General features: G+C 47.7%; 1 protein-coding gene across 2 annotated transcripts in view; it reads left to right on the forward strand.

Annotated features, from left to right (window-relative positions):
• Positions 1-10568: 10568 nt before the first annotated feature.
• ADAMTS17 (ADAM metallopeptidase with thrombospondin type 1 motif 17) overlaps positions 10569-26629 on the forward strand; it is a 171809-nt gene continuing 155748 nt past the window's right edge. For both annotated transcript variants that reach the window (XM_071754228.1, XM_071754229.1), the window contains exons 1-3: positions 10569-10739; positions 11412-11773; positions 21638-21803. In XM_071754228.1, the coding sequence (XP_071610329.1) occupies positions 10670-10739; positions 11412-11773; positions 21638-21803 (598 nt within the window). In that variant the 5' untranslated portion in view covers positions 10569-10669. The remainder of the gene's footprint in view (positions 10740-11411; positions 11774-21637; positions 21804-26629) is intronic.

Below are 26629 nucleotides of genomic sequence, written 5' to 3' on the forward strand. Positions count from 1 at the left end.
GGAGAAGTCATTGGCCAGAAACCCAAGACTGCTGCAGGGAAAAAAACCCATAGTTCCACTTTCTGGCTTGTCATCCCCATGTGTTAAGATCTTACACAGCAGAGAGAGGAGGTAAAGCCCTGACATTAATCCCTTGTCAAAGAATGGGATTCCCAGTGGTGGAAATGGAGGTGATCAAAGCAATGTAATCTGCACCCAAGCTGACTACAGAGAACTTCAAGTAGGGCTCTGAGAGTTTGTGTAACTGAAGTAACCTCTGTGGGATTACTTGAAGTTTCTTGCTTAATAGAAGACAAGGCTGAAAGCACAGGTCTAAGCTTCAACATATGACTCTGCAAATACAAAGTCATAACAACCCATGTAGGATAATGTTGTTGATGTTCCAATAGTCTGAAGATTTATGAAAATATCTTCTATTTACTCAGCTGGAAAGAGCCCTGCTCTTCTGGAGTTTTGTTACCCCATAAAGCATTCAGAGGAGACCCCATAATCATTTCAAAGTCAGAAACATTAAGTGGAATAACAACTATAAACCCTATCCACAGAGACTTTGAAGTGCAAGAAGCATGGCCCTGTAGCCATAGAATATTTCTCTGCTTTGAGCCCGGGTGGGAAGGAACAGCTTGCAGGCAGTTGTTTCAGGTGGTGAAAAGTCCGTATTTTTTCCCAGCACAAAAGAAGTTGGTCTGAAAAAGTTGAAGAGTTGAGAAGTGAAACAGATGAGTAAATTCCCCCTGAAATTCACAGGAGCCTTTCCCATGATGCTGATGAGAAGTGGATCCAGGCCTCAACCAGACAAGATGATAAGGGCAGCATGGAGCTGCATTCCTCAGCCATCAGGAGCAGGGCACAGCCTCAGTGTTTCCTCCTCCTCTGGCTCAGGGCCAAATCCTCCCTGGAAAATGAGATTTTCTGTCTGCAGGATGCTCACCTGAACCTGCCTTTGCCTCTGCCCAAGCTGGCCATGTATCCCTTGAGAGACTTCCTCTGGGAAAGGATCCCTCCCCTTTGGAGCTGGAAACTTCCCTGTCAGCAAGCAGTTCTCTTTCTGTGCTCTTCAAAATGGCAGCAAAGTCTGGGTTGCTGATGCTAAAACCTGAGATCCAAGGCCAAATTTACCAGGAGAAGGCAAATGGTGAGCTGTGGTTATCCCAAACCTTCCTGTGAGAGGGCTGCTGAGCCAGCAGAGAAAAGGGAACAGAAGGAGAGAAACTGGAGTGAAATAGCTGGGGTGACACATTCAGATTAAACAGAACTGACATCACCAAGAATCACTAAACTAAGCAGTAGCAAGGCTAGGGAAAAAAATAAAAAGCCCCAGGAGAAGAAGGAGGAGGAAAAGGACAGTAGTTGAGTGATACTGAGGATCAGCCCTTTCCAAAGAGGAGAAGGAAGCTTTGCTTGGCCTCCAAGATGAACTCAGTAGCCAGGACAACTCCTTTCCCCTGAGCACCAGCAGTTTCAGACAGAACCCAGCCAATGAGTTCCCAAGGCAGGAGCAAAGGCAGCAGCAGGACCTGGGAAAAGCTCCTTTAGAAAGTTCCCAGTATGAGTGAGGAGACAGGGAGGGACTCAGCTGGGGCTGGGCCAGGGTAGTCACAAGTGGAGGCCACAGACCTGCAGCTGTGGCAGTGACCCCGGGGTTCACCTCCAGTTGCTGGGCAAGCCTGACCCTTGCATCTCAGCCTTGGGTTTGTGCTGTTCCTGACTGAGCCCTAGAAGAGCTCCTAGAAGATTTGTGTGTTTGTTTTCTACAACAAAAAGCAGAAGAAAGCTGCTAAAAGGCTTTTCTAGTGCTGTGTTGTGTTGTGGGCTGCATACAATGCAGGAGGAGTCCTAGTTTTTCAGGAGAAGAATATGTGGGAAGCAGAAATTAAGACTTACCAGGTTGTGGTACCTCTTATCAGGGTATGCAACTTAGTTCCTTTGCTATTTTAAAGGAGGAATTGTTCAGCAACCAAAGAATGTTTCATCCACTTTTGTTTGATTCTTGCTCTGGCATAAAATCCAGGCAAGAGGGAAGCCAGGGTGCTTTTCCCTTCCCTGGTCCTGGCCAACCTGAGCTGGAAACCAGCACCAACCACACCTCTGCACTGTGGACTGCAAATACAGCAGCTCCATTTCTTGTGGGCAAGGGGTTTTTCATTTTTATTGTTATTTTTTTTTACATTTAGGGATTTATTCCAAGCAAATGTCAGAGCTGAGCCACAGCTTATGAGGTTCATCCCACATTCTGATGGATACAGGGGTCCCAGCAGCTCCACATGGCAATGGAATCATAGATCATCAGCCTGCAGCTGAACATCCTTCTGGGCCAGGTGCTGAATGTTAGTGACAGAAAGGCAAATTCCTGCTTTGGAAGATGGTTTTGGGAAGAGAGAAACCTCTGGATTTCTCCATTTTACGTATCAGAGAGGGTTTTACTGCTAACAAAGGAATGGATGGATGCTCCTCAGGCCTGACACGGGCTGGTCGTGCTGCAAGGGGTAAGGAGGCAGCTGGAGAACCTGTGCCACCAAACCCGGTACCGCTCACCTGGTTATTGCTGCAAGGGCCCACGAGGTGGCAATATCAGGACACTGCTCCGACACCGCTCCCGCGCAGCATTTTCCTCCCCCTTTTTGCCCTTTAAAACAAAAAGAGATTCCGTGGAGGACTGGGGTGCAAAAGCATTTCTTACAACTGTTAATTTCCACTTGGCCGATCTCTAAGTGTCTGGTGCATCGCCGGCACAAAATCTCTGCAAATCTTGCTGAGAATGGGTGTTCAGTACCAGAACAGGGGATGGAGTGTGGTGTCCCCAGAGGTGGCATCTGCCTGGGTGCCAGCAGTGACCTGGGGGTGCCACACTCTCCTCCTGACTCCTCTGGTGACAAAACTGTACCTGCTGTGCCTGGGATGAGGGCTGGGGAAGAAAGGATGTTAAATCTTCTCTAAGAGTTATTTTCTGCTTCTACTTTTTTGTGTTGTCCATTTAAACTAAATATTTGTCAAGCCCCAGAGTCTGCAGCTCAGTAAGTACAGCTCAGTCCTCACCCAGAGCTCTAATGCTGGCTGTGCAAATCAGGATGATAAAACCCTGGGGACAGTGAGGGTTACACTGCTGTTCCACCTTAGGAGACCCTCTCCCCCCAAAAGGATATGAGGTGCTCTGTGTTTTGCATCATTGCCAGCAATAAAGCCCAGCTCCAAGGGGAGAAGGGGTTGGAGCAGGCTCAGTGTGGTCATTTGCACAGGATGGAGCACTGGGACATCACCTCCCAAACACAAAAGGAGGTGGAGACCAACAAGCAGTGGCTTCTTGAACCTCTGAAATTTAACAGAGCCACCCAAGGACTTGGGAATACCAAAAAGTGGCTTTGTGTAAGAAAAAAAACCCACACCTGTGAGCACTGGGAGGGCACCTTCCCCACTTACTAACTTCACCTGTATCAAGCTTGCACCAACAGCTTTCACAAGTGCAGAAGGATGAACTAATTGGGTGCTGGCTGTGTGCTGGGATAGGTGAGGCACAAGGCTCAGGGAACAGGAGTGATCATCCTGACAAGTACAATCTGCAGGGACATAGACTGAGCTCTGTGTTTTGTGCTCCAAGAGCATTGCCCAGAGACACCTCCAAAACCACCACAGCACCCTGGCAGGAGGAACCACTGGAAAGTTCTCCCCAGAGACAGCTGTTCCCAAGCTTCTTTTGATGCAAATTAAGTCGTGGTCACTGCACCTGTAAGTTGAAGGGCTCTTTAAGCAGTGTTAAATGCTGGGCAAAATGGGCTTTTTAAAAAGAAAAGAAAAAAAAAAAGAAAAAAAACAACTCAAAACCAGCAAAGAGACAATGAAGACAAAACCTAGCAGTTCTATGATTTTTCCCTCAAGGACATCTCAGGATCTAGGGAGGGGGCATTGTGCATACCCCTTCCCTTGTTCCCCCTGGCTGGGTCTTTGCTGCTGGGAGGAAGTTTTGGGTTTGTGCTCCATCCAAGGTGTGCTGAGGAACCCAGAAGCTAAACCCTGGCTGAAACGTATCCCTGAGCCAAGCAAAGAGCCTGCCTGCTCCCACCTTCCCCTCGAGCATCAGCAGGAAAAAGGGATCTGTTGGTTTAAAGAAGCTTCTTTAATCCCCTTCAGCAGAACCCTCATGGCCAGGCTGCACTCTGCTACGACTTGGGAGAGAGCTGGGAACTGATTTTTTTGGTAGTGGGATGAAGTTTTCCTTGAGCTCTCTCCATGCACAGCCCTGGATGAGCAGGAGGTGCTGAGAAGCCATGGGCTGTGCGTGGCAACCTCTGTGGTCCCCATCTGACCCCAGCTCTTCCCTAGGTTTCTCTTTCTGAGCCAGGAGACAGCTGGGTTTGACTCAACTGTCCCAGCAGTGTCTGCAGCTCAGAGGTTGCCCCTGGCACTCACCCTGCCTGGGCTCTGCCAGGGGTACCCAACTCCTGGGGTGGTACCCAGCTCCTGGGGTTTTACCCAACTCCTGGGGTGGTACCCAGTTCCTGGGGTTTTACCCAACTCTTGGGCTGGTACCCAACTCCTGGGGTGGTACCCAAATCCAGGGGTGGTCCCCAGTTCCTGGGGTTGTACCCAGCTCCTGGGGTTGTACCCAGCTCCTGGGGTGGTACCCAGTTCCTGGGGTTGTACCCAACTCCTGGGGTTGTACCCAGCTCCTGGGGTTGTACCCAACTCCTGGGGTGGTACCCAAATCCAGGGGTGGTACCCAGTTCCTGGGGTTGTACCCAGCTCCTGGGGTGGTACCCAGTTCCTGGGGTTGTACCCAACTCCTGGGGTTGTACCCAGCTCCTGGGGTTGTACCCAACTCCTGGGGTGGTACCCAAATCCAGGGGTGGTACCCAGTTCCTGGGGTTGTACCCAGCTTCTGGGGTGGTACCCAGCTCCTGGGGTTGCACCCATCCCCCCTCATGGCTCTGCAGCTCTGGTGGGCCACAACAAGGGGCACCCCAGTTCTGGGGACCCCCTCCATGGGGATGGGGAAGTGCTTTGCTGGCTGTCTGGGAGCAGAATCCTGTGCTGTGACCCACCTCAGATTCCCTGCCATGGTGCTTGATGAGGGCCCCTGACCCCCAGCAATCCCTGCTCGTGGGGATATTGAGTTTTCCGTTTATTTTGCAAGTGTAATTGGCCAAAACGCTGCAAAGGGAGGAGAGAGTGCTCAAGGGAGAGGTGTTAAAGAAATAGGAAAACATTATTAAGTGTTTTAAGTCAGCAGTTTCCCTTATTAGTGCTTTCATGATGGAAAGAAGCCACTTTTAGGTCTGTACAGTTGCTCTGGGCCACCTCTTCCAAGCCCCTGTAGAGATCCATGCAGACTGCAGTACTGCCTGGTCCCTCACCTCTAGCTCCCTTCTGAGCCCTCATGGCTTACAAATCTCCTCCTCTGGCTTCTTGAGCCCTTCTGCAAGGAATGTGCAGGGAAGGAGGAGCCTTCTGTGAAATATTTGGTTTAGAGGGGTGATCCTCATCCAAGGCAGGTCTTGGATGCAAAGGGAGATGTTTGAGAGGAGAAGGGGAACACCAGATGTGGGATATCACCAGCTGAAGGACAGTGCCAAGGAAAGAGGGAGGTGGTGCCTGCATGAAGGGCTCTGCTGTTGGCAACTCCCAAGCATTCAGAAAATTTGCCTCCACACCAAAAAAAAAAAAAAAAAAAAAAAGAAATCAACAGCATCAGGTTTGTTTTTTTTTTTGAGAAAGGATTATTTTAAACAATCCTGTTGCTGGAAACTTCTGCATTTGCTCCTGGCCAATAAGCCTCTAGGCTTCTCACAGCTCACATTTCCCACCCTGTCATGGGGTCAGACTTGGAGTGCTGGAGTTAAATGAGAAATCAGTCTCATGATTGCAGGAGTCAAGGCCTGGAGAGGAAAAACCCAAACAAACAATAAATCAGAACAAAAGAAAGTGCCAGCTATTCCCAGGTTCCTGATAACATCATCAGAGGTGGCAACACTGGACTTCATGTAAAGCCTCACTGAACTTTAGGGTCAGCCTCCAACAGCTCTTTCCTTTGTCCATTTGTCCCTGCATGCCTGGGGAGTGACGTGTGGCTGATTGTCATTGCCTGGGTGATGGGTGTCTGTGTGCAGCTCTCAGACACCAAACAGATCCTGCACCAGCCTTCACTGTGTTGAAAAACCCCTGCATGGTCTGGATGGAGCTGGTGGGACCCTCTAATTTCTCATCTCTCCACACAAAGTGCTGCCTGCACCAGAGGGAGCAGATTCTCCTGGCACCCTGCAGCTGTGTTATTCATCTGCCAGGATGTTCTTCTGTATTTCTGGCTTTTCTCACCCCTGATGACACGAGTGCAATGTCACTTTCTGCTCCTGACAGTGTTGCACCCTCCAAACATTTGCACGAAAGCAGCAAGACACCCTGGGAGGTTTTGTGCAGACAGGAATGGCACCAGAGCAGGTTGTAGCCAGAACTCCACTCTCACTGGGGGGGGGAGGTGTGAAGTGAGCCAGAATTTCAGGAGTCCATTCCTCAACCCTTATCCTACAGGAGTATTTGTCTTCCCTTTTTCCTGTACTCCCCAGAAAAGAGGATGTTTTTTCCCCATGGCACCTGGGTGAAGCCCATTGAGGCAGGCAGAGGAGAAGTGTTTGGAGGGAAGATCTCCTGAGAACACCTCATGCAATGCACTTGCTGTTTGTGAGACAGATGCAAAGCAAAATCCCAGGGAAACTCCCTCTGGCAAAAGGGAACCCTCATCAGCCTGTGAATAAAGCTTCCAGCTAGGAGAAAGAAAGGGATATATGGCTCCTGCCATGGAGTTACCTTACCTGAAGCAGCCACAGGTGCTGGTGGCTTGGCCCTGGACACCTCCAGTATCACAGTCACTTTTCTTTCTGTCCTTTATCCCCAGGAGCTCAGGACCAGGTTGTCCATTTCCAGCCAGACTTGATAGATGTTCCAGAGGGAGTTTTCCTCTTGCAGGCTTGGAAGAACTCAGGCTGCTGGGAGAAAAAACCTTGTAAGTGCCTCCCCTGAGGGCTGCCCCAATGGCACAAGACACTGGAGACTCCACATGAAGGAGCAGCCCCTGAAACACCCTCTGTCCAGGTAAGAAGCTTTAATCAAACCTCTGGCTCACTCTGGAAGACCACTCTGAAGGAAACCCACTTCTGGCACCTACAGAACTATTTATATTTACTTGGTTGCTTGTTTTAAATGCTTTTTTTGGGGGGACCATTTGCAGCAGCATTCACCAGGTCCATGCCCAAGCATCCTGGAGTGCTGGAGAGGGTGCATCCCAAAACAGGGAAGGAATCCACTGCCCAAAGACTGCAGTGAGGTGAGGAGCAGGGAAGGTATCAATGTCCTGGGTCCCATGAGGGCAGGATTACCCACTTAGGACCAGTAGAGGAAAGGTTTGGGGAAGGGTGGCTGGAGAGAAGGGAGAAGGCTGAGTAATGGCCAAGTTAACCCTTTGCATGCTGGCATTTTCCAGGCAGTGAGCCAAATGACTGCTCAGGAAGATGTATATAACACATGTCTGCAGTCTCCAAAGGGTCATTAACTCTGCAATAATGGCCACGAAACTTGGCTTCCTCAACATGCATTGAAAATTGCAAAAAAATAAAACATGAGTTTTCAGAGGGGAAGAGGGCTTGTTTCCTAGAAACTGCAGGGCCAAATCCACTCTTGTGATGGTGAGAGGAGGAGAAACACCCCCCCTACACACATGGGCTGGGGGCAGGGGGGAAATGCAGTCACCACAACACACCACAGCCTCCTCTTGCCACTGATATTTATCCTTATCAGTCACAATTCCGAGGCATTTCTGAAAAGCCCTTGGTGTTAAATTCCTACAGAAAGCCTGTGCCTCACTGGAGCTTTGGGATTTGGATTCAGGAAAAAAGCTGCTGCTCCTGAGACACTTTCCTCTTTTGTTGTGTGGGTACTTCTGCAGAGCTCCTGGCTCCATCCCCTGTGGGGTTGCCTCTTTTGTGGGGTGTTGCAGCCTCCTGAGCCCCTGTTCAGAGATGCTCTCCAGCTCTGTGATGCTGAGCAGGGACCAGCCCAGCCCCTGAGTGAGTAAATTGCAGACTTCTCTTTATTAGTGCCCCTCTTCCCCCACACACCTGAATTGATTCTTTCTCTGTATTATTATTGATATTTTGGCAGAGGACTTTGGAAGGTGGGAGAAAGGATTTAAGCCCCCTCACCAAACCCTTCTGCAGGAAGAGATGAGGCACCAGCTTTGATCCCACAACAGATGAAGGCTGCTGGTGGTCTGGGTTTAAACATGGCTTTTTGAGGCCAGATTTGGCAGCTCACAAACCTCACTGCTCCTTGGTTCTCAGGTATGGGGCATTGCCATGGGTGGAAGGGCTGCTGCCCAGAGCTGCTGTGCCAGCCAGGTCCCTGGGCTCAGAGGGAGGCACTGAAATTGTTGGTTCCTAACAAGTCAGGAGAGAAATTCAGGTTCTGAGGTTCTAACTGGTGTTACACTACACCATGCAGCAAGGCAGTCCCCAAACTTGAGTTTTTCACCCCCTTGAATGAGTTCTGGGCCAGTCCTTTTGCTGTGGTCCTTACTTTTTGTTAGAAAGCAGGCTGAGCCTGGAAAGAGGCAGAGAAAACACAGAGCTATCAAATCTCACCTTATCTCATGTTAAGAAAGTGAATTTGAGCCATGGGTCTTGGCTGCACTCAGATTTTATCTGCTGGTTGCAGGTCCTCAGAGTTTTGCTCTCCCTGCTGACTGCTGCCAATGTCCCCCAAGTGCCACCACACTGGAGGGACAAGGAGCTTCCCTGAGCCCAGAGTAGGAGGTGGGATGTCTGCATGCAGCCACGGCCCTGCGTGGGGTGGATCTTCCCAAGGTGCTTCAGTGTGTGCTGCAGGGTGTCCCTGGGTGCTCTGGAAGAGCACGGCCAGAGGGGGGGAAGGGCAGGAGGCAGCTTTAAGATGCCAGCTCTCCAGCAGCCTCTCTGCTTGTCACAGGGAGCAGATCTCAAAGAGGACACAGTTCCTGTTGCCTGTCCAGTGCCTGAAAGAGAGAAAATGGTGTTAACCCACTCACCTCTCCTGCCAGTCCTTTTTTTCTAGGTTTCAACTGTCCTTTTCTTAGCACTGCCCCAGCTGCCTGCCCTCACAGGGATGAGCAGCCAAATTGCATCCTCCTTGCTTGCAAGGCAGAGCTGTTACCACTATCAGTACAGCTCTGGACAATCCTTGTGGAAGTGCTGCACCGAGATCTGCCAGAGTCATTCACACTCTTTTATGGGTCTTCCTTTGAATTCTTCTACCATTTCAGCAACGAAGTTGCAGATTTTTGCAGAAGTTTCAACTCCAGGACACTGCTTTGCTGGGCCACAGCAATTTAAAGCTGCTAACTTGTTGGGTCTTTACTGCTTTCCATGACTCAGGCATGCCAGGAGCACAGGATCCGATCCAAACCCCACCAAATGCAGCGGAAATCTTTTTACTCTTGGAAATCACCCCTCCTGCTCTCAGCAGCCCCTGGCCCGAGCTGACTTCTCCTGACCCCTGGGCAGCTGAGGACAAGCAGGACGTGGTCCAAGCAGCAGGCAGGCAGGAGCTCTTGTGGTGGCTGCAGGATCTCAGTGAGAATGGGAACTGGTTGTACCTGGGTGAGGATCTGAGTGTCCTCCAAGTGCAGAAGTGGCAAGACAGGGAGCTGGCAGGCAGCTTCCTTCTCTTCTTCCTCTCCCAAAAGCTTCTCTTGAACAACACGACCTCCCTGCTTTGAATTAGTGTCCCCCTTTCTTCCACCACTGTAAAATGGTAAAATCTGCAGGGTTTTATGCACTTGTTTTCATCCATGTGACTGGAGTTTCCCGGAGTACACAAGATCATTGCTAAAAATCTTGGTGTGTTCATGTACATTGCCAAACCTCTTTTTTTTTTCTCCTGGTCGAGTCCTGGCATCACTCTTCCAGATGGAGGCAGAAAAGGCAGTGGGGAATGAAGGCAGAGGTGACATTTTTCAAAGCCAGCAGCAGCAGAATCTGAATTCTTTTGGTAACGATGAGAAGGATATGCAGAAAACATGACAGAGGAGACCACCTATGCCTCTCTCTGGGATCTTTTCAGTGTTTTCATGGGCATCAAAGCATTGCAGAGCCAATGTGCCCGACTCCACGCGGTGCCCACTCGTGGGCTTCCACCAAGTTGCGGTTGGGCACACCAGCTCAGGGGGGGGGTCTGCCTGCTTTTTGCCAGACCTTCCATGCATCTGGATAAATTATTTCCCATAGTATACGGACTCCAGAGCGTTACAGAGATGGTGCCCCCCCCCCCCCCCTCCCACCCCCTTCGGGACCTGAACCCCACTCGGGATTTTCCCGCCACCCCGCGCGCGGGGGGCAGGAGAGAGCGCCACCTACCGGCCGCCCTCCCCTTACCCACCACCCACCCACGTGTACCCCCTCCCCGCACAAGCCCCGCCCAGCTTATTTAGCTGGCAGCCAATAGGAGAGAAGAAGGGCGTGGCCAGGTGGGAGTTTTCACCAATAGGAGAGCGGGGGCTGCTGGGAGGGGCGTGGCCCGGAGCCCACCACGCCGGGGCTGTCGGCGGCGCCGCTTATTTTTTCCGAGGGCGGGGGAGGGATCACTCCAGCCCGGGCTCCCTGTGCTGCCGCCACCTCCTTCGCTTCATTCTGGGCCCCGCTTCTGCCATAAAATGTTTGACGGCTGCCTCCTGCCTCTCGTGTTTCCTTGCCTGCTGTTTTGGGGACTGGACGCCGGTACAGGTAGGGGTTTCCCTCCTCTGGCTCTCCCTTGCCCTGACAGCCCTCGCCGCCGGTCCGGTGGAGCGAGCGGTGGGTGCCGGCTCCCTGGGCAGCCCCATGCAGGCGCAGACCGTAGGGCAGTGCACCGGATCCCCAGCGTGGCCCCGGTCCCAGTCTGCAGGATGAATTGCTCCAGGCTTTTTTGTATTTTCTTTTCCTGTCCTCTCGCTGCTGCTGTAACGTTTCATGTGGAAAGCTGCTGACTGTCCTTGGCTGCGGCTTCGGCTTGCTCTGCTTTTCCCCTTCTCCCTGCAGATTTTTATTAGGGTTGGTGAAATGCGATGCTTGTGTCTAAGCTATAGATTTTTTTTTTTCAATGATAGAAGTAGCTTTTAGCACTTGCTTTATTCCTCTCTTCCCTGCACATTGCCTCTTAATATATGCATATGTAGAGAGAAATAAATCCTCAGCTTGCTCCATTGTCTCTGCTGCCCGTTCACAATTTCCAGTGCATGAGTATCCGTGCTGAAATCCGAGCGCGGGGCTGTCCTGGGCCCGGCGGGACGGGGCAGGGAAGGGGGGGGGGGGACCGGGGGTCTGGCGGGGCACACAGAGCCCTCGGCCGCCCCGTCGGGCCGCGGCACCGTCCGGCGGGAGTGCGAGCGCCTGAGCCTCTCTCCTTCTCGCCTGCAGCTGGCGGAGCGGAGCTGGAAGTGGTGATCCCGGAGCGAGTGGCGCTGGAGAAGATCCACCTGCTGCCGCCCGCCCTGCGAGGGGATCGCGGCGGCCCCCGGCGCCGTCGGGCGCTGCCGCGGCAGCGGGCTGTGACAGAGGCCCTGCTGCTCCGCCTGCCCGCCGCCGGCTCCGAGCTCTACCTGCACCTTCGCCGCGACCTGCGTTTCCTCGCCCGGGGCTTCGTGGTGGAGCAGCGCCACGGGGAGGGACAGCGGGCGCCCGGCCCCCGGCGGCCCCCGGAGGAGCGGCTCTGCTTCTACACGGGACGCGTCCTGAACCGAACCGACTCCTTCGCCTCTCTCAGCACCTGCGCCGGGCTGGTACTGCCACCCCGACCCGCCCTCCCCTCACCGCGGGCCGCCTCCCCGACCGTTCCCTGCCCGGGGCTGCTGCGAACCCCTCCGCAGCCATCCCCCCCCCCCCGGGGCTTTTCCTGTCAGCCCTGGCCCCGAGGGTCCCCGATCCCCCCTCGGGGTTTTTCCTGTCAGTCTTGGCCCCGGGGGTGCCCGATCCCCCGCCCTGCTCGTGGTTCGGCGGAGGCGGGAAGCGGCGGCTGGGCCGTGCCCACACCACCTCAGCGCGGTGCATCTCCTGCCCGCTGTCCTGCCGGCCCCCTCAGCTCCCCGTGCCCTGGGGAAGTGCCTCCCGTGTTCCCCGTGAAGTTTTTTCTGTCAGTTTTTTCCCCTTTTCCCCCCCGTTCTGGGAGCTGCCCCCGTCCCGCCAAGCGGGAAGCGGCGGTTGGGCAGTGGCCGCACCTCACCTCACCTCAGAGCCGTGCGGCTCCTTCCCGCTCTCCTGCCCGTCCCCTCGACTCCCCCGGCTCTGGCGGACATCGCCGCTCTCCCACCGTGGGTTTTCGGTCTCGCTGCTGTTGGCTTCAGCCGTGCCTGAGGGATTCCGCGCCTCAGTAGTGTCCGCCGTGGGTGGATGAGGGAGCCTGAGGGTGTGGAGGAGCATCCTGGCTGAGGGACTCTCCCCTTGTCACCATACTCCGCATCCCCAGGCTGGTGAGAGGGTCCCGCTGTGGGGAATTTTGGCCAGGTCCCTTCTCCTGCAGTTGTGCCTGGCCTGAGCTGCACATCCTGGGACAGAGGGCTCCTCAGCTCTTCGACTGTCCCTTTCCATCCAGTGGGGTGATGGCTGTTGGTGTGTGAGGGTGTCTCATGGCAGCTATGGTGCAGGGACACCTCCAGCGCGGTCGGAGGAACCATTCTGAGGGATGCTTTTCCTACCTTGGATGTCAGGATTTCTCTACTTCAGGTTGTAGCATTTTCAGGTGGCTCCACAGGGACCCGGTTCTTCTCCGAGCGTCCTAATAAGAAGAGAGAATCTCATGTGGAACAGCCTTTTGTTCATCAGCGGTGAAACCCCTATATGCTTTAAGATGAGGGCTAGTTTGCTTTTATTGTTGGTAACCTGAAAGTACTTCAGAAAATCACCGAAGCGTTAAGCATCGGCTCCCCTGTCCTGCAATGTGTGCTTAACTTCTTGGTACAGACCTGTTAATGGAGATTTAGTCTTAACTTTGCAGCAAGAAGCACTTCATATGCTCTGCACTCAGGGCTTGGGCCTTCGTTCCTCAACCATTTGAGGGCGCTGTGCCTCAGGTTTAAAAAAAAAAAAAGGAAAAAAAAGTGCCTCTGAGATGCTAAGTATTTGAGTGGCACTGTAAATTGAGCTGTATGCCACTGAGGGCTTTCTCAGAGTTTAAAACTGGTATCTCTCGTCCAGGCTTTAAATCACTAACAGCTCTGTGCTTTTGTCACCAGGCACGTTTTGTTAATCCCATTCATGAAGTGCTGGGCTTCCAAAGCTACCTACTGCAGCAGAGCTGAAAAGCACAAACAGGCAGAGAAGGAACCTTTTTTAAGAAAGAGGAGTGTAGTTATAGGCACAGTATTAACTGCCTGAGATCAGGGAATGGAGGAGGGGGGATTGAAAAAGATTGGCCATATTCCCAGTAGAAAAGTTGGAAGAGAAACAAGACTAGTTAGTCTTTGTTCATTACTCTGCAAATACGAGCTGCAACACTGCAATATCTGTTTGTATCATAGGAGTTCTAAGCAATAACTGATTATCTGATAACTCAGCTAGATGAACTTGGTATTAAAAAAAATGATTGCTGTCAAAGCTGCTCAATTGTGGCACTTCCTGGGGACCAAGAGCCCATACTTGCCCCATGTGTAAGTGGCAGTGTTGGTAAAGCTCAGCTTGCCTTTGCCTCTGGGTCTGGTCCTGGGAATGCTGAGAGTGGGCAGATGTGTTGAGAGAGATGTGTTTCTACATGTTGGGATACTTCTTCCCTGTTAGAGGAATCTATTAATTTACTCTTCATTCAGATAATCATGAGGAATGGGAAAAGGGCTAAAAGTAGATGTGTTATGCATACAAATGAGTTAAGGTTTGTAACATCCTTGTGAAGTGAGAGCAGAAAATTCAAGTGTCTTTTTGATGAGCCTAAACTTAAGATGAACCTCATTAACTTTTGAAATGGTTTCATTAAATTGATCCCCATCACCATGCAGATAAACCTTTTTATTCTACCTAAATGGAGCTTTTGACTTCTTAAGCCTATTAAACATGAAACCTCTCAGATTTTAGCTTGCTTTCAATGTTTACACAGCCTTCTGCAGTGGCCAGGCTAAATCAGCATACCTGTAGTGAAAGCTCTGCAGTTTAGGGGTGAGATGATTCCTGAGATCAGAGCACTCAAGAGCTTGTCTCAAATTATCTGGGAAGTCTTGGATCCTCCATGAGTAGAACCGAGATCAGGTGACTCTTAAGCCCCAATTTTTTTTGCCTCCTAATCTGTCAATTCAAAATACCAAGACCATTACTACAGTGGGTTTTGAATCCTTTAGTTTCTTTCTTATGTCCTGTTAGCAGCAGAAAGAATAAGGCTTTGCCCTCCTCAGCAGCACAGCTTCCCAGGTGGATGGGACATGGACAAGGACTGCATGATGAGCTAGGAAAAGGGACTTGGTAGTGGAAACCTTGCATCCTGTTTCTCCTGACATTGGATTCCTGAGCAGTGCTAGTGCTGCAGTGGGAGATTTCCTGGAAAATCCACTGGGGCAGTGCTTGTGGGATTCAAACTGGATGATCAGGACATCTCATTTCAAAGTGCTGGTTGCTAAAAAGTAGAGTAGGTAATAATAATGTATCCTGATCTCCAGCTGGCTCAGTCTCTGTTGTAACTGTATTCCTCAGCTATGCCATAAATCACACAAAAAGTGATATAAAATGATCAAGTGGAATTGTCATAAAAGCAAAATCCCTGATATAACTGAGCTACAACCAGACTGAGCAATTGCTTCCTGGTAGTGATATCAGATTCCCAGTGTGGCATCTAAAAACTGGTGGTTTTTTTGTTTTTTTTTTTTAAAACCCTGCTCACAGGTGCTGCTGTTAACCACTCTCTGGTCTGCTGTAGTTTTCTGCTGCACCTTCCAATTGCATTGAGCAGGGTGGCCACATGCTTTGAGCTACGTCAGGCCAGGACTGGTGTAGCACAGCTGAAGTACAGCATGTGAGGATACTCCAACCCTCCTCTTGCTCTTGACAAGCTGGGAACTGCAGCATGGACAAGGGCTACTGTGTTCCTGAAAAGCACTGCTACCTTCAGCTTGGCAGGGCTGTATCCCATGGGAATGCACTTGGATTCTGGCCACACCACAGGACTGAACTGTCCTTTGCTTCTGCTGGGGAGACACAGGCAGGAGCAAAGTTCTGCAGTTCTTCTGACCAACACTAGAAGACAGTAGGCACTACAGTCTCTTTTTTTTGGAAAAGTCCAGCTTTCTAAGGCCACATTGTGTGTTACCTTGGGTTGAGTTGTGTAGTGGACCAAGGTCTCTGCTTCTGAGATCAATCCCAAGATGACATCTTAAGTCTCTCTCCAGCAATGAAATTCCAGTGAAACTACTTTTGTTTTGCTTTGGGGTGCAATTGCACAGTTTTATTTTGACTGTTGCTGTGTGCAGCCCTTCCCCTCCTCTAGCAAAGTGTAGCACATGTAGAGCATTTTTGTTTGCAGCCTGGAGAGAACAGTAGAGAAGGCCATTTCAGCACTGTGTATTTCTGCTGTGATTGCAACAATTCTTTTACTGAGTCCTGGCAGGGCTTATCAGCCCTGTGGGCCCCAAGATAAGAGAGATAGGCAGGGCCCTGTGCCATTTAGGAGGACTTCTTCCCCAGCTGTACAGTGTAGAATGTTGCCTCAAGGTATCTGCAAAATGTGGGATTCCCAAAGACTTCATTTGATATATTAATTTTTTACTCTCTTTCACCCTAGGGTCACTTTCAGATGCTGAGATGCTGGGCTGCTATATGGTTGGTTGGGCTGCAATGCCAGTACCTTACAACTGGTGTAGACTTTTCATATTTCTTGTAGCTAAATTTTTTTTTATAGTTTTAAGAGGGTCACAGGTTTATAGTAAAATGAGCATTTGGTTTTGACTTTGATATGAACTTGAAAGCTCTTGTCTGTTCAAGAACCTCCTCTGAAAACTGAATATCAATGGGCTGCATTTAGTAGCAGAGGCTTAATTCTAAGCAACTTTCTCTTTGAAATGTGCAAATTTTGATTTTCTGTTCAGGACTGCTCTTTGGCCTGTCTCTAGTTAAAGTGGATTGTCCTTCTCAGATGAGATGAGATAAGAGAAGGGACTGGGGCTCCCTCCTGTTCAGGCTTGTACATAAAACTTTTTTCACACCACATTTCCACATCCTTTGAACTCTATGAGACTTCCTTGTGCAGACTGGATCAGTGGAAGTGGATGATGTGTGTTACAAGGGCTCACTGAATAAGAAGTGATTTCCTTTTTATAGGATGGAATAGAGCAATTGAAGCTACACCCTAAGGAATGCATGCTGGAAGCTGGGAAACCTTAAACATTTTGCAGTGGTGTCTCACACAGTCTATACAGAGAAGGAAAGGACTTTTCTTCTCAGCTTCATGTACCTTTGTTAAACTACACCCAAATCCTGGTGGAAAAACTTGTAAAAATATTTCTAAATTGTAGCTCATCATTCTGTTGTGTCCCCTTCACAATCTTTGTGAGGGTGTAGATGTAGACAGGCTTGGGAAGTAGGGGCAAATGGGGATGACAGAACATCCATCTGGACTTGGTGTCAGCCAGGTGTTGCCTTTTTCCAGGAAGGTTGGGCAGAGATGCTCCAAGTGTGCTGGAGATGTTAAAGGAAAATGCTAATTACTGTAAAGTCAAAGATGGTGCAGTTGGGTACTAAGGTTCAGTTCCAGAGATTTATTTCCCAGTTAGCTGCAGAAATTTTGGGGCAGTTCTGCCCCCTTTTTCTGTTGACCAAAGGTGCTGTGGGAGCAGTGCAAACAGTCTCTGGATGTGTAGCTTCTTCCAGGGTTTCCAAACTCTCCCTGATTTCCAGGTGGGTGGAAGTAGTGACAAGTAGTGTGGTTTTGGATCCAGTATGGAAGGCCAGTGAGGGCAAAGGGAACTGAGTAGGTTGGACTGCAGCTGCCAGGGCAGCAATAACTCAGGGGATGTCTAGTGAAATGGTAAAAATGCTCTGTCCTTGGGGAAAAAGAGGAAGGAGGATACAGAAGAGGCCACACTTTGTTGGTTTGAAGCCTGACTGTTCATTAAGAGGAGCACTTCCAAAAAAAAAAACCTCTTCCCCTGGTGTTTCACCCTGTTTTTTAGGTAGCTTAAGTGGGTGAATTGACACTTTGGAAGTTTTTGCCTTTCCTCATTGACTGCAGAGGGAGGTGATGCCTGGTTTAGAGCAGATGTCCAGAGCTTGGTGGGCTCAGTCCTGATGCAGTGGTAGTGTTTGTGTGCAACTGGGCAGTGCTGCCCTTCAGGCTGCTGCAAGAGCCTCTGCTGTTATGGGAAGCAAGGCAGTGCAGGCATGCTAGGATTATATGATATAATTTTCCCTGAGGAAACCTTCAGCTCTGCTGAATTCTCTTGTCTGGGAGCAGAGCTGTCTGGCATTCATCCATAGCTGGTCCATGAGCTGAAAAGTTAAACCTCTTAAAATTACCGTGCTGGGTTTCTTTGTGCTGGAATTTTCTTTCCCCTTCTGCAGTGAATGGAAGGGGACTGCATGTTGTGGGAGCCTTGTCCAACAGATGCAGAGGCTGGGACAGAGATGCAGTTTCTGGGTATGATCTGCTCTCATAACTGAGTCCAAAATGACATAACTCTAGAGCAAGGCCTAATTTAGAGCTCTTGTTTTAATTTGCTTGAATTGCAAATAGTATTTGTAAATTGTAAAGAGTAACTAACAAGTAAAAATAGGACTAAATTCCACATGAAGCTTCTTATACCATGTTTGATTGTTTTTTTGTTCTTTAAATATTGATTTTCTTTAAATTTGAGGAAATGGGTAAGCTAAAATTTACAGTGTAACTGTTGACAAATTGAGGAAGGGATGGAATTTGTCGGATGTTTAAAACTGTTTTCAGTGTGTTCATGTGTGTAACTAATGAACACTTAGGAGCAAAAGAAAATTCTGTTAAAGATTCAACATTTCACAGATCTCATTCTAAGATGTAGTGAAAGTAAAAAGGGCTGGCAAAACAGTGTAACTGTTGGAGAATATTAACATGGGGTAAGGTCCAGAACCAGGTGCAGTGAACACTGAAGATTTGGACTCATGTCCTGAGGGAGCCCTCGAGCAGTTTCACCTCAACCAGTGCCACCAGGGGACAGGGACAGCACAGTGAAGCCAAAGAAGCAGGAGGATGTGATTGCAAATGCTCCTTAAGTGCCAGCACTAACAGTCCCCTTGTAACTGTTGTGATTTCAGTGACACGGTGTGAGGACCTGCTTCCTTTCTCTGCTGTCATTTAGCTTGAGGAAAGCTCCAGTGGCAAGGAAGATCATGTGTGGAAGAGTGAACTACTGGTAGTGCAAGGGTAGATCAGAGAGAGAGCAGATTCCTGGAGTGACCAGTGTGTGTATAAAAATTATGGGTAAGAGCATGTGAGAATATTTTGGTGGTTTGGAGAGCAGGACATTTTTTGCTTGTGAGCAATGTTGAGTTTACTTCTAAATTTAAGGATATGAAATATTCTTAATCTGAAAGATACAATCACTGTTAAGCACAGTGGTGAGTGGGGCTGTAGTGGGAAGTGTGGATTATTGTTTATTTTAATCAACTTGGCAGTTTGGTTGCCTGCCTTTTGAGGATGAAAGAATTCAAGCCTTTCCTGTTAGCTGGGCTGTGTGACTCTGTCACCTCTATGGCCCTGTCATACTAACCATAAAATGCAGATTAGATTAATAATCTGGATCCTGTATCTTGGGTGCTCTGGGATGGTGGGATGGGCAGAAATACTGGCACAGTGGCAGGTCCTGTTCATATGGGCTCCCACAGTGAATGAAGGACCAGGAGTATCCCAGCTTTTGATATGCATCTCCTCAGGCAACTTTGAATTGGCAGATCTAAAGCATTTTCTGTAATTTGAATGATTTCCAGAGATGTGGGAAAAATAGCTCTGGCAGTCACATGGTCTTCTGTTTTACTTCTTTATCTTCAAAATCCAGCTTTCTGCTGTCCCTGAACATCACACAAACTGGAGAGGAAAAGCACAGAGTATCTGCTTAGTGCTGATGTCTGGTATCTCATGCTGAGTTAGCACAGTGGAGTATCTGGTAGTTGGAAGATTTGAGGGAAGGAACATGAGGAATGGATTTCTTACAGAAAAAGCACAATAATGACCAGAGTATTCGAGTTACTGTGTCCAAAAAATCTCAACTGGGCCAACAGGTTTGAGGACTCTTTAGAACCCAACTGGCAAGTTTGAGGAAAATTTGAACTCCCAAGGAGTACTTTACAGGCCCAATCCTGCAAATCCTTCCTGCTTGAAACTCTACTTGGCTTGTCAGATTAAACTTGAGATTGCTTCTTAACCTGTTCCAGGGTGAAGACACATGGCTCTTTCCCTCCATAGGTTTCACAATTCCAAAGCAAATGTGAAACATAAGTCCTTTCCAATGGTTTAAATTATTTTCACACTTGATGCCAGAAAGTTGGGATAATGTTGGGTGGTGATGAAACTGACTTCTTCTTACATATTTTTGGCACCAACAAAAATGGTTGGCAGCCTTTCAGGAGCTCTGGTGTGGCTTTTAGTACCATGGCACCAGATTTACAACCCTTCTTCTAAATAATTAAAACCTATATTAAAAAAGGGGTTGGGGCTACCTCCCAGCTGGAAGATTGCAATGAGGAGGGGAAGTAATGGAGAGCATCATAAAGGAGGCTGGAGGAATAAGTCACTGGAAATTTTGCTGTCTCTGAAAGAATTCTGACAAAGCCCAATGTGTAATTAAATGAAGAGGCAGCTCTTGTGGAAACTCCAGGGCAGAGTGGGTCTTGTAAACAGGTATGCATTTTGTAGGGCCAAGAAATAATGCCAATTTTTCTTCATAAATAGGAGCCTTTCTGGGAGGTGTCAAGACATTTTATACTTAGTCAGTGACCTTGCCTCAAGGGTAAGATCTCTTTTGAAAGACCTCCAAAGAGGTGCCTCTTGTCTCTTTTGAGGGAGGGAACTAATTGTTACTGCAGTGCTTTGCAGCCCTGACAAATAGAGGCTCTGCTTTATTCTTTCATTTTCTGTTCAAGTGCACTTTTGGAATTAGTGACCCTTTCTAAGGAATCCTGGTTTCCCCTGAATGCAGCTTGGTTAGGAGGGCTGTCAAAAGAGGAGAAAACTCCTTTCTGTTAGGAGAAATTCCTCTTGCTGGAAATACTGGGCCAAAGGGATTTCCTGGGTGTACGTGAGGACTGAATTTGGCAGCAAGATGTGGAAATGTACAATATATAGTATGTATGTAATGTATATTATAAATCACATTAGCACAGTCAGCTGTTGAATATAGAGTATTTGCATGGACGTGCAGAGCATCTGGATGATTGCCTGGCTGGCACAGGATGCAGTTGGGGGGGGGTTAAGAAAAAAAAAAAAGTTTTTGGGTTCTCTTTATATGTGTAGGATGGGTGTTACAGGCATGCAAGTTAGCAGGATCCCTTTGTAAGCTCCTTTACCTGTAAGGTGGACCATATGCACATTAATTGCAATACAAATAATCATTGGATTAGTACAATTAAAAGAAAGAAAGAAACCCTCACTGTACATACTCACTTTCTCCAGTGTGTTATAACCTGGAGGTTATAACTAAACCTGAAGGCTTTGATATGTTCTAAGGTGGTATCTTTGCTTTCACTCACTTTTCAAGGCCAGGCTGGATGGAGCTTTGCTTCTAGTGGAAGGTGTCCTTGCCCAGGGTAGGGGGGCTGAAACTAGATGATTTTTAAGATCCCTTCCAACCCAAACCATTCTGTGATTCTTTTCATGCCAGTAAAGGAATGGAAAAGGTATAAAAGAACCTTAAGAACTCAAGGTTGCAGGCAGAGGAGGGCTCTCCTGGGGCAGAAGCTGCCTTCCAAAGATGTTCTTGCCAACCCTGGTGTAATGTCTGGACTTGGTGCAAGAGAGGCAGGGGTTTAGTGCTCTCACCTGTAGCTTATGGAGTCTACTGCTATTTAGACAAGGTCTTTGCCTTCCTTGTGTTTATTATTCCAGGGATGATGGAAAATCTCAGAACGGGGAAGGCACAACAGCCTGACCCCTGAATCTCAACTCATGGCTTGCAGGGAGAGCAGTGCTTGCTATGTGGCCCCTATTGTAGTCAAGAAGAGGCATTTGGTGCCATACAAAAAGATGTGGGTGGCTCTGCAAGCCATACTTGAGACATCACTTCAGCTCACTTTGTGTTGTCTGACAGACAGACAGACAGACATAGACAGTCTGCAGTTTGCCTTCTTTGCTTTACTGGGGTGGTAAATGCCATTTAATAACAACACAATTCCTCAGATGAGCTGAGCATCTTGTAAGACATAGACACATTTATGGAGGGAGAGGAGGAAGGAAAAGCAAAGGTATTGACAAGAATCCCCTACCTTTTCTTTGTATGTGTACAGTGCACTGTGATGTTTCTAAATAAATACACCAGCAGATGAAGTTCTTTAGTCTGTGTTATGCAGCCTGAACACAATTGCAGTCACTTTGTTTCCTCAGACTGTACATTTTGTTTGCAGTGTGATGGTCTAAGTTCTGATAGGTAAGGCTGAGATACCAAAATATTTGATGGGTTTGTTTTTGTTTTTTTTTTGTTCTCTTTTGTGGACAGGTTGGCTATATCCAAATTGGATCAGAGCACATGCTAATACAACCAGTGAATACATCAGAGACCTCATTTAGTGGAAAAGAACACTTCATCAGGCATAGAAGATCCACAAAATCAAGCCAGCCCATGAAGCCACACCTGCCTGATGAGCACTGCAAGGTTGTAGCAGGTGAGCTTGAAGTGGCTCAAGAGAAGAGCCATGAGATGCAATTCTGTTTGTAACTTGTTCTGCCAGATCTGTGCAGTTTGTAATTCAAGTGTTTGTGCAACTGGAGCTGGGGACAAACACCTTGCATTAGGAATCCTCCTGCTGCCTCAGGCAGAAGGAGCCACATCACTGATACAGAGATAGTTAGGACAGTGCTGTAACGTTCAGTTTTGGGGAAAACAAACTATGAGAAGTCAGAGTAAACTTCTGCTTTAACCATGCAAAGTGACCACCACTCAGGAAGGTATTAATTTTTTTTAGCAAAGGTCCAGATTCTGAAACTGGAGTCAGTGGTGAGGGCTGTTCTTTTGTCTCACCTTTCCACTAGAGCTGTGCCAAGTAGGCATGGATAGAATAATGATCCTTGGATTTCAGAACGAGGAAAGGGTATTTTCTCTTTAGGTTTCAGTGTGCCTGTATGTTCTGTTTCTTTTATTTCTTTCCTGTCTCATTGCCCTGCCAATATTCCAGCTTCTGCTTTCTACTGGAGGGACTGCACACCAAAATGGAGACAGTGGGTCAGGGTCTCCATGCTTTCTTCTGCTGGGCTGCCAAAGGGACAAAATGGGAAGCAGGACTGACAGGTTTAATGTGGTCAAGAATAAGACCCTCTCGTATGGGAACTGTTGAGTAGTCACAATATGGAAGGTTTGGATGTAGAGGGGCACGGCAGCAGCTGGAGGCACAAAAAACTTACTGGGAACAGCAGTGGAAGCAGAGGTCTGAAGTAACTCACTGGAATAGGCAGCCAGGAACTTGAAGTTTACCTGTATCCCTCAGATTTTGTATTTAACCAAGCCTGGGTACCAGCAGAGATGACTTTGCTTGTTTATAAGGTTGCCTCCTTGCTGGCACTGCTTGTTGGTAAATCCTCTAGCCAGGAACTTAATTTTCTCTTGTGTGGAGCTGAACTCTTAAGCAGTTCAGCAGGTTTATTATTCTCATAGGTTCAGACTAAGCCAATCTTCTTTTTGACTCCACGAGCACAAAATCTTGGTTCTGGTTAGAGTTACAGATCCCTTATGTCTCTTTTTAGAGGAAACCTCAGAATTCAGCACCACTCTGATTTCCTAGCCAAGGACTGTACACACTGCAGCACTGTGTTCATAGAAAATGCATTACAAAATTCTCACAGTAAAATAAGACAGTTATTAGTTAAAAGCTGATTTGAATTAAACTGAGGCCAGGAAATCTGTCTCATCCTTTTTACCACTGAACCTTTAGACCTTCTGACTAGGAACAGGGTGCTGCCTTTCCTTGGCAGAACTCAAATGTTCTCCCTGAGAAGAGGGAAAGTAAAGTGGGGAGATAGTGGGTATTTACATGGGATAAAAATGGAAAGAGGAGGTAAGTGAGAGGTATCAGAACTGTAAAAATAAGAACTGAAAGGCAATGCTGAAAAAAAGTTTGCCCAGTAGCACCTACTGTTTCCTGAAGGGTTCTGGGAGCTGGCTGCTCTTCTCTGCTTTGTCCAAAGTAGAATGTGAATAGAACCCAAAGTTGCTGGGATGCTCCCTGCAAGCTTTGCTCTTCTCAGGTTGGTCCAGAGATGATTGACAGGCAGGTCCTGAGCTTGAGGGATTGGATTTTTTCCTTCCTCATGGTAATTAAAGGCTTAGGCTGAGATTGCATTTAGGGAGACCATGGGCTTCTCTGGCCCTTGTATGAAACCAGGATAGTTCTGTCTCTCCTCCAGCAGCTCCATGAGGAAAATCTGGGACTGTGATTCCCTGTCCTGCCCCAGGATTGCACAGGAATTTTCAAAACAGCTGGGAACAGAATTGGTATCCCTTGGGTCCTGGTTCTTTGTGTTGCCTGCAGGCTGGCTGTGCTGAAAAGGGAGCAAAGCACCCCACTGCTGCACAGTGCAAACAGCCACCCCTTCAAGTAGCTGTGTCATAAAATAATGAAATTGCTCCTGGGCTTTGCCACTTAAAGGCAGACTCCTGAATGTTTTTCATTGTTGGGAAAGAAAATGTAAGTCTTGGCTGTTAATAGGCTTAGCACGTTAACGACCTAATTGACTCCTGTCTGGTTTGGATTAACTTTTTGTGCACAAGGAGTTCTGAAACAAAAAAAAAAATTAATCCTCTCTGACACACAAAAGGTCTGGTCCTAATGAAATTGTGTGGAAATGATGATCTAGGGGCATGATTCCAGAGTTTCTCCTGGGAAAAGGGCTCTTTACTGTGGTACTCCCCAACACTGGCCAAGTGAAGAGCTCATCAGATTTATACTTGAGGTTGTTTTTCATTGGCTTGTAATTTGGCTCACCCAGGCTAAAACTTGGCAGGAGAGGATGCAGGTTGTAAATACCTTGGAAATACATGCTAAACATTGTAGGTACACATCCTGTAGTGTGGAACAACATAGAAAAATACATGTTTGTGTAAATACAGTGTAAACCAAGTATTTTTCCAAGCCACAGAATTGCCATGCTTGGGCATTTTCCAGTCCTTTGCTGCTGTTCTTGTATTTTCTGAGCAAACAGGAGTCACCTCTAAAGATCTTTTCTTCTTAATATACTGTAATTTAGCAGTGCCTGCTGTGATCTGGGTTTTTTGGGGGATTCAAATAAAATACAGAGCATCAGATGCTGAATTTTTGATGTTAGTTATTGACTATATCCTAAAAATTTAAACAGGGATGAATTGCTCAGTGGCAATTTTCCATTGGCTGCAAGGTCCTGTGATGGATGAACTTAATTGATTGTAAAAAGAAAAACCAAAGCAAACCCAAACTAAAACAAACCCAACACATGCATGGTAATGTAACAAGTTGTGTGACTGTTTGAAGGAGAAGGAGGAAAGCATATAAAAAGCAAAATGAGCTTAATCAGGAAGTGCCATGTGTCAGCACTGCTGAGGGAATTCGGGAGCACAGCTTTCCAAGGGAATTCCTCTTGTGTTCCACCCAGAAGTGTGGCACTTTTCCTTGCAGCCCTCAGCCATGGGGGAGGGAAACTGAGCTGAACAGGTCCTTGGGGCTAGGTAATGCTTGCAGTCTGGTTTGATAAGTGGTTGTTAAAATTTCTCCAACTACTACTCTGGTGTAAATACCATAACATGTCCTACAGCACTCAAAATTATTTTTAGAGCTGCAGGAGAACTTTGTGGGAGCCAAATCTCTCCTGGAATAATCTGCCTAAGAGGATCAATCTGGCTCTAGTCAGGAGTGGGAAAGCAGGTAGGATCTTGCATGACTGGATCTTGGAGATTTGAATCTGAATCTGCCTACTAAAGGGTTAAAAAAAATAAAATCCCAGGTCTGTGGATTCAGATGTTTTAATTCCTTTGTTTAAAAGTCTGAAGTGCTCCAGCAGCAGAGGACAGATCTCATCACCATGGGCCAGGTGCTATTGTTAGTCATATGATATGTGTGTACATATTATTTTTTATCACCTGTCATCCAGCAGGAGAAAAAGTTCAAGTCACAATGCACATTTCTACTCAGGCATGAACATGAGCCCCTGTGAGGCAAACAGAAAACCTATTAAAAGGTTTCCAGGTGCATATGCTGTGAGGGGGAAGGAAGGAAAGGTTGGGTTTCATTTTCTCTGAAGCGTGGAGTCATTAGGAACATGGGAAATAGCTTCACACCAGTGATCTGAGACACTTATTCTGGTCTCATCTGTAGACACTGGGCTGCATCTGGGATACCTGCTATCACACACTATTTTGATTTTAAACAATGAGTTTGATTTTTTTATTGTCAAAGGTCCTAGACTAGGGATCTTTCTGGAAAGAGCACAGAATCATAGGTGCTATTTTTTGTAGGCTTTAACACATGTAAGTATGGATTTTGCTAGAGATGAGCCAAGAGGGGGGACAGAAGGAGGTGAGTTTTAGTGCACCATGCAGGATTTTTGCAGTGCCCTAGACCTCCATGAATTGACCTCTCAATTTATTTGTGGGAGCAAGAAGTAGCTGCAGGGCTCATCTGTGTTTCTGCAGTATTTGGGATTCCCACCAATCTCTGACCCTGTAAGAAGAGCTCTGGGTAGAAATAAAAAGGGCAGGGCAGAGAGGGCTACTGCAGAGCTGAAGGTTCTCCTTTATTAACCCCCTGTAGATAAGAGCAGGGGCTGAAAACACCTGAGATAAGGCTGCTTGCATTGTCCTGCCTCTCTGTCACCTTACATACAATAAAGCTGTTCCCATGTGACAGTGTCCAGCACATACTCAGCTCCAGTAAATGGATATAATTCTGTTAACTATCAAGAAGCAGCAGTAGTTTAATTTGCCAAGATCTAGTCACATATTTTGCATGTTTCCTCTGCTGTCAAAGTCTATGGACAGAAAAAGTTTACATTTTTTTGGTGAAAATATCAGTGTTAAAGACAGAATCAAACCATGTTATGAAAACACAGGAATCTCCTCTAACCATAGAATAAAATAAAACTTTGTTTCTTTGGGAAAAGTAAGGTCTGTTATAATTTTCATGAAGGTCTCCAGTGATGTATTAAAGTCCCCTTCCATAGAAAGGATTTGATATAAAATACAGTCCTGGAGCATGAGAGAGAGCAGCTTGTCTTTGGAGGGAAGGTTGTTATTTCATGTTTATGATACAGACCTCATCAATTACTCTGGATTTGCTTTAAGTCCTTTTGTCAGTTTAAATGAACCAGTTTTCATTTAATTCAAACGTGCTGCACAGAGAGAAGCATGTAGTGAAAAACAGGAAGATCAACCTTTTAATTCACAAAATAACAATGTGCTGCTTCTCTGTCCAGTTACTTCTCAACCTGTTTTAACAATTGATCAAAGCTGGTAATAATTTAAATAAGT

Source organism: Heliangelus exortis, chromosome 11 (genome assembly GCF_036169615.1).
Source record: "Heliangelus exortis chromosome 11, bHelExo1.hap1, whole genome shotgun sequence".
Classification (NCBI taxonomy): domain Eukaryota; kingdom Metazoa; phylum Chordata; class Aves; order Apodiformes; family Trochilidae; genus Heliangelus; species Heliangelus exortis.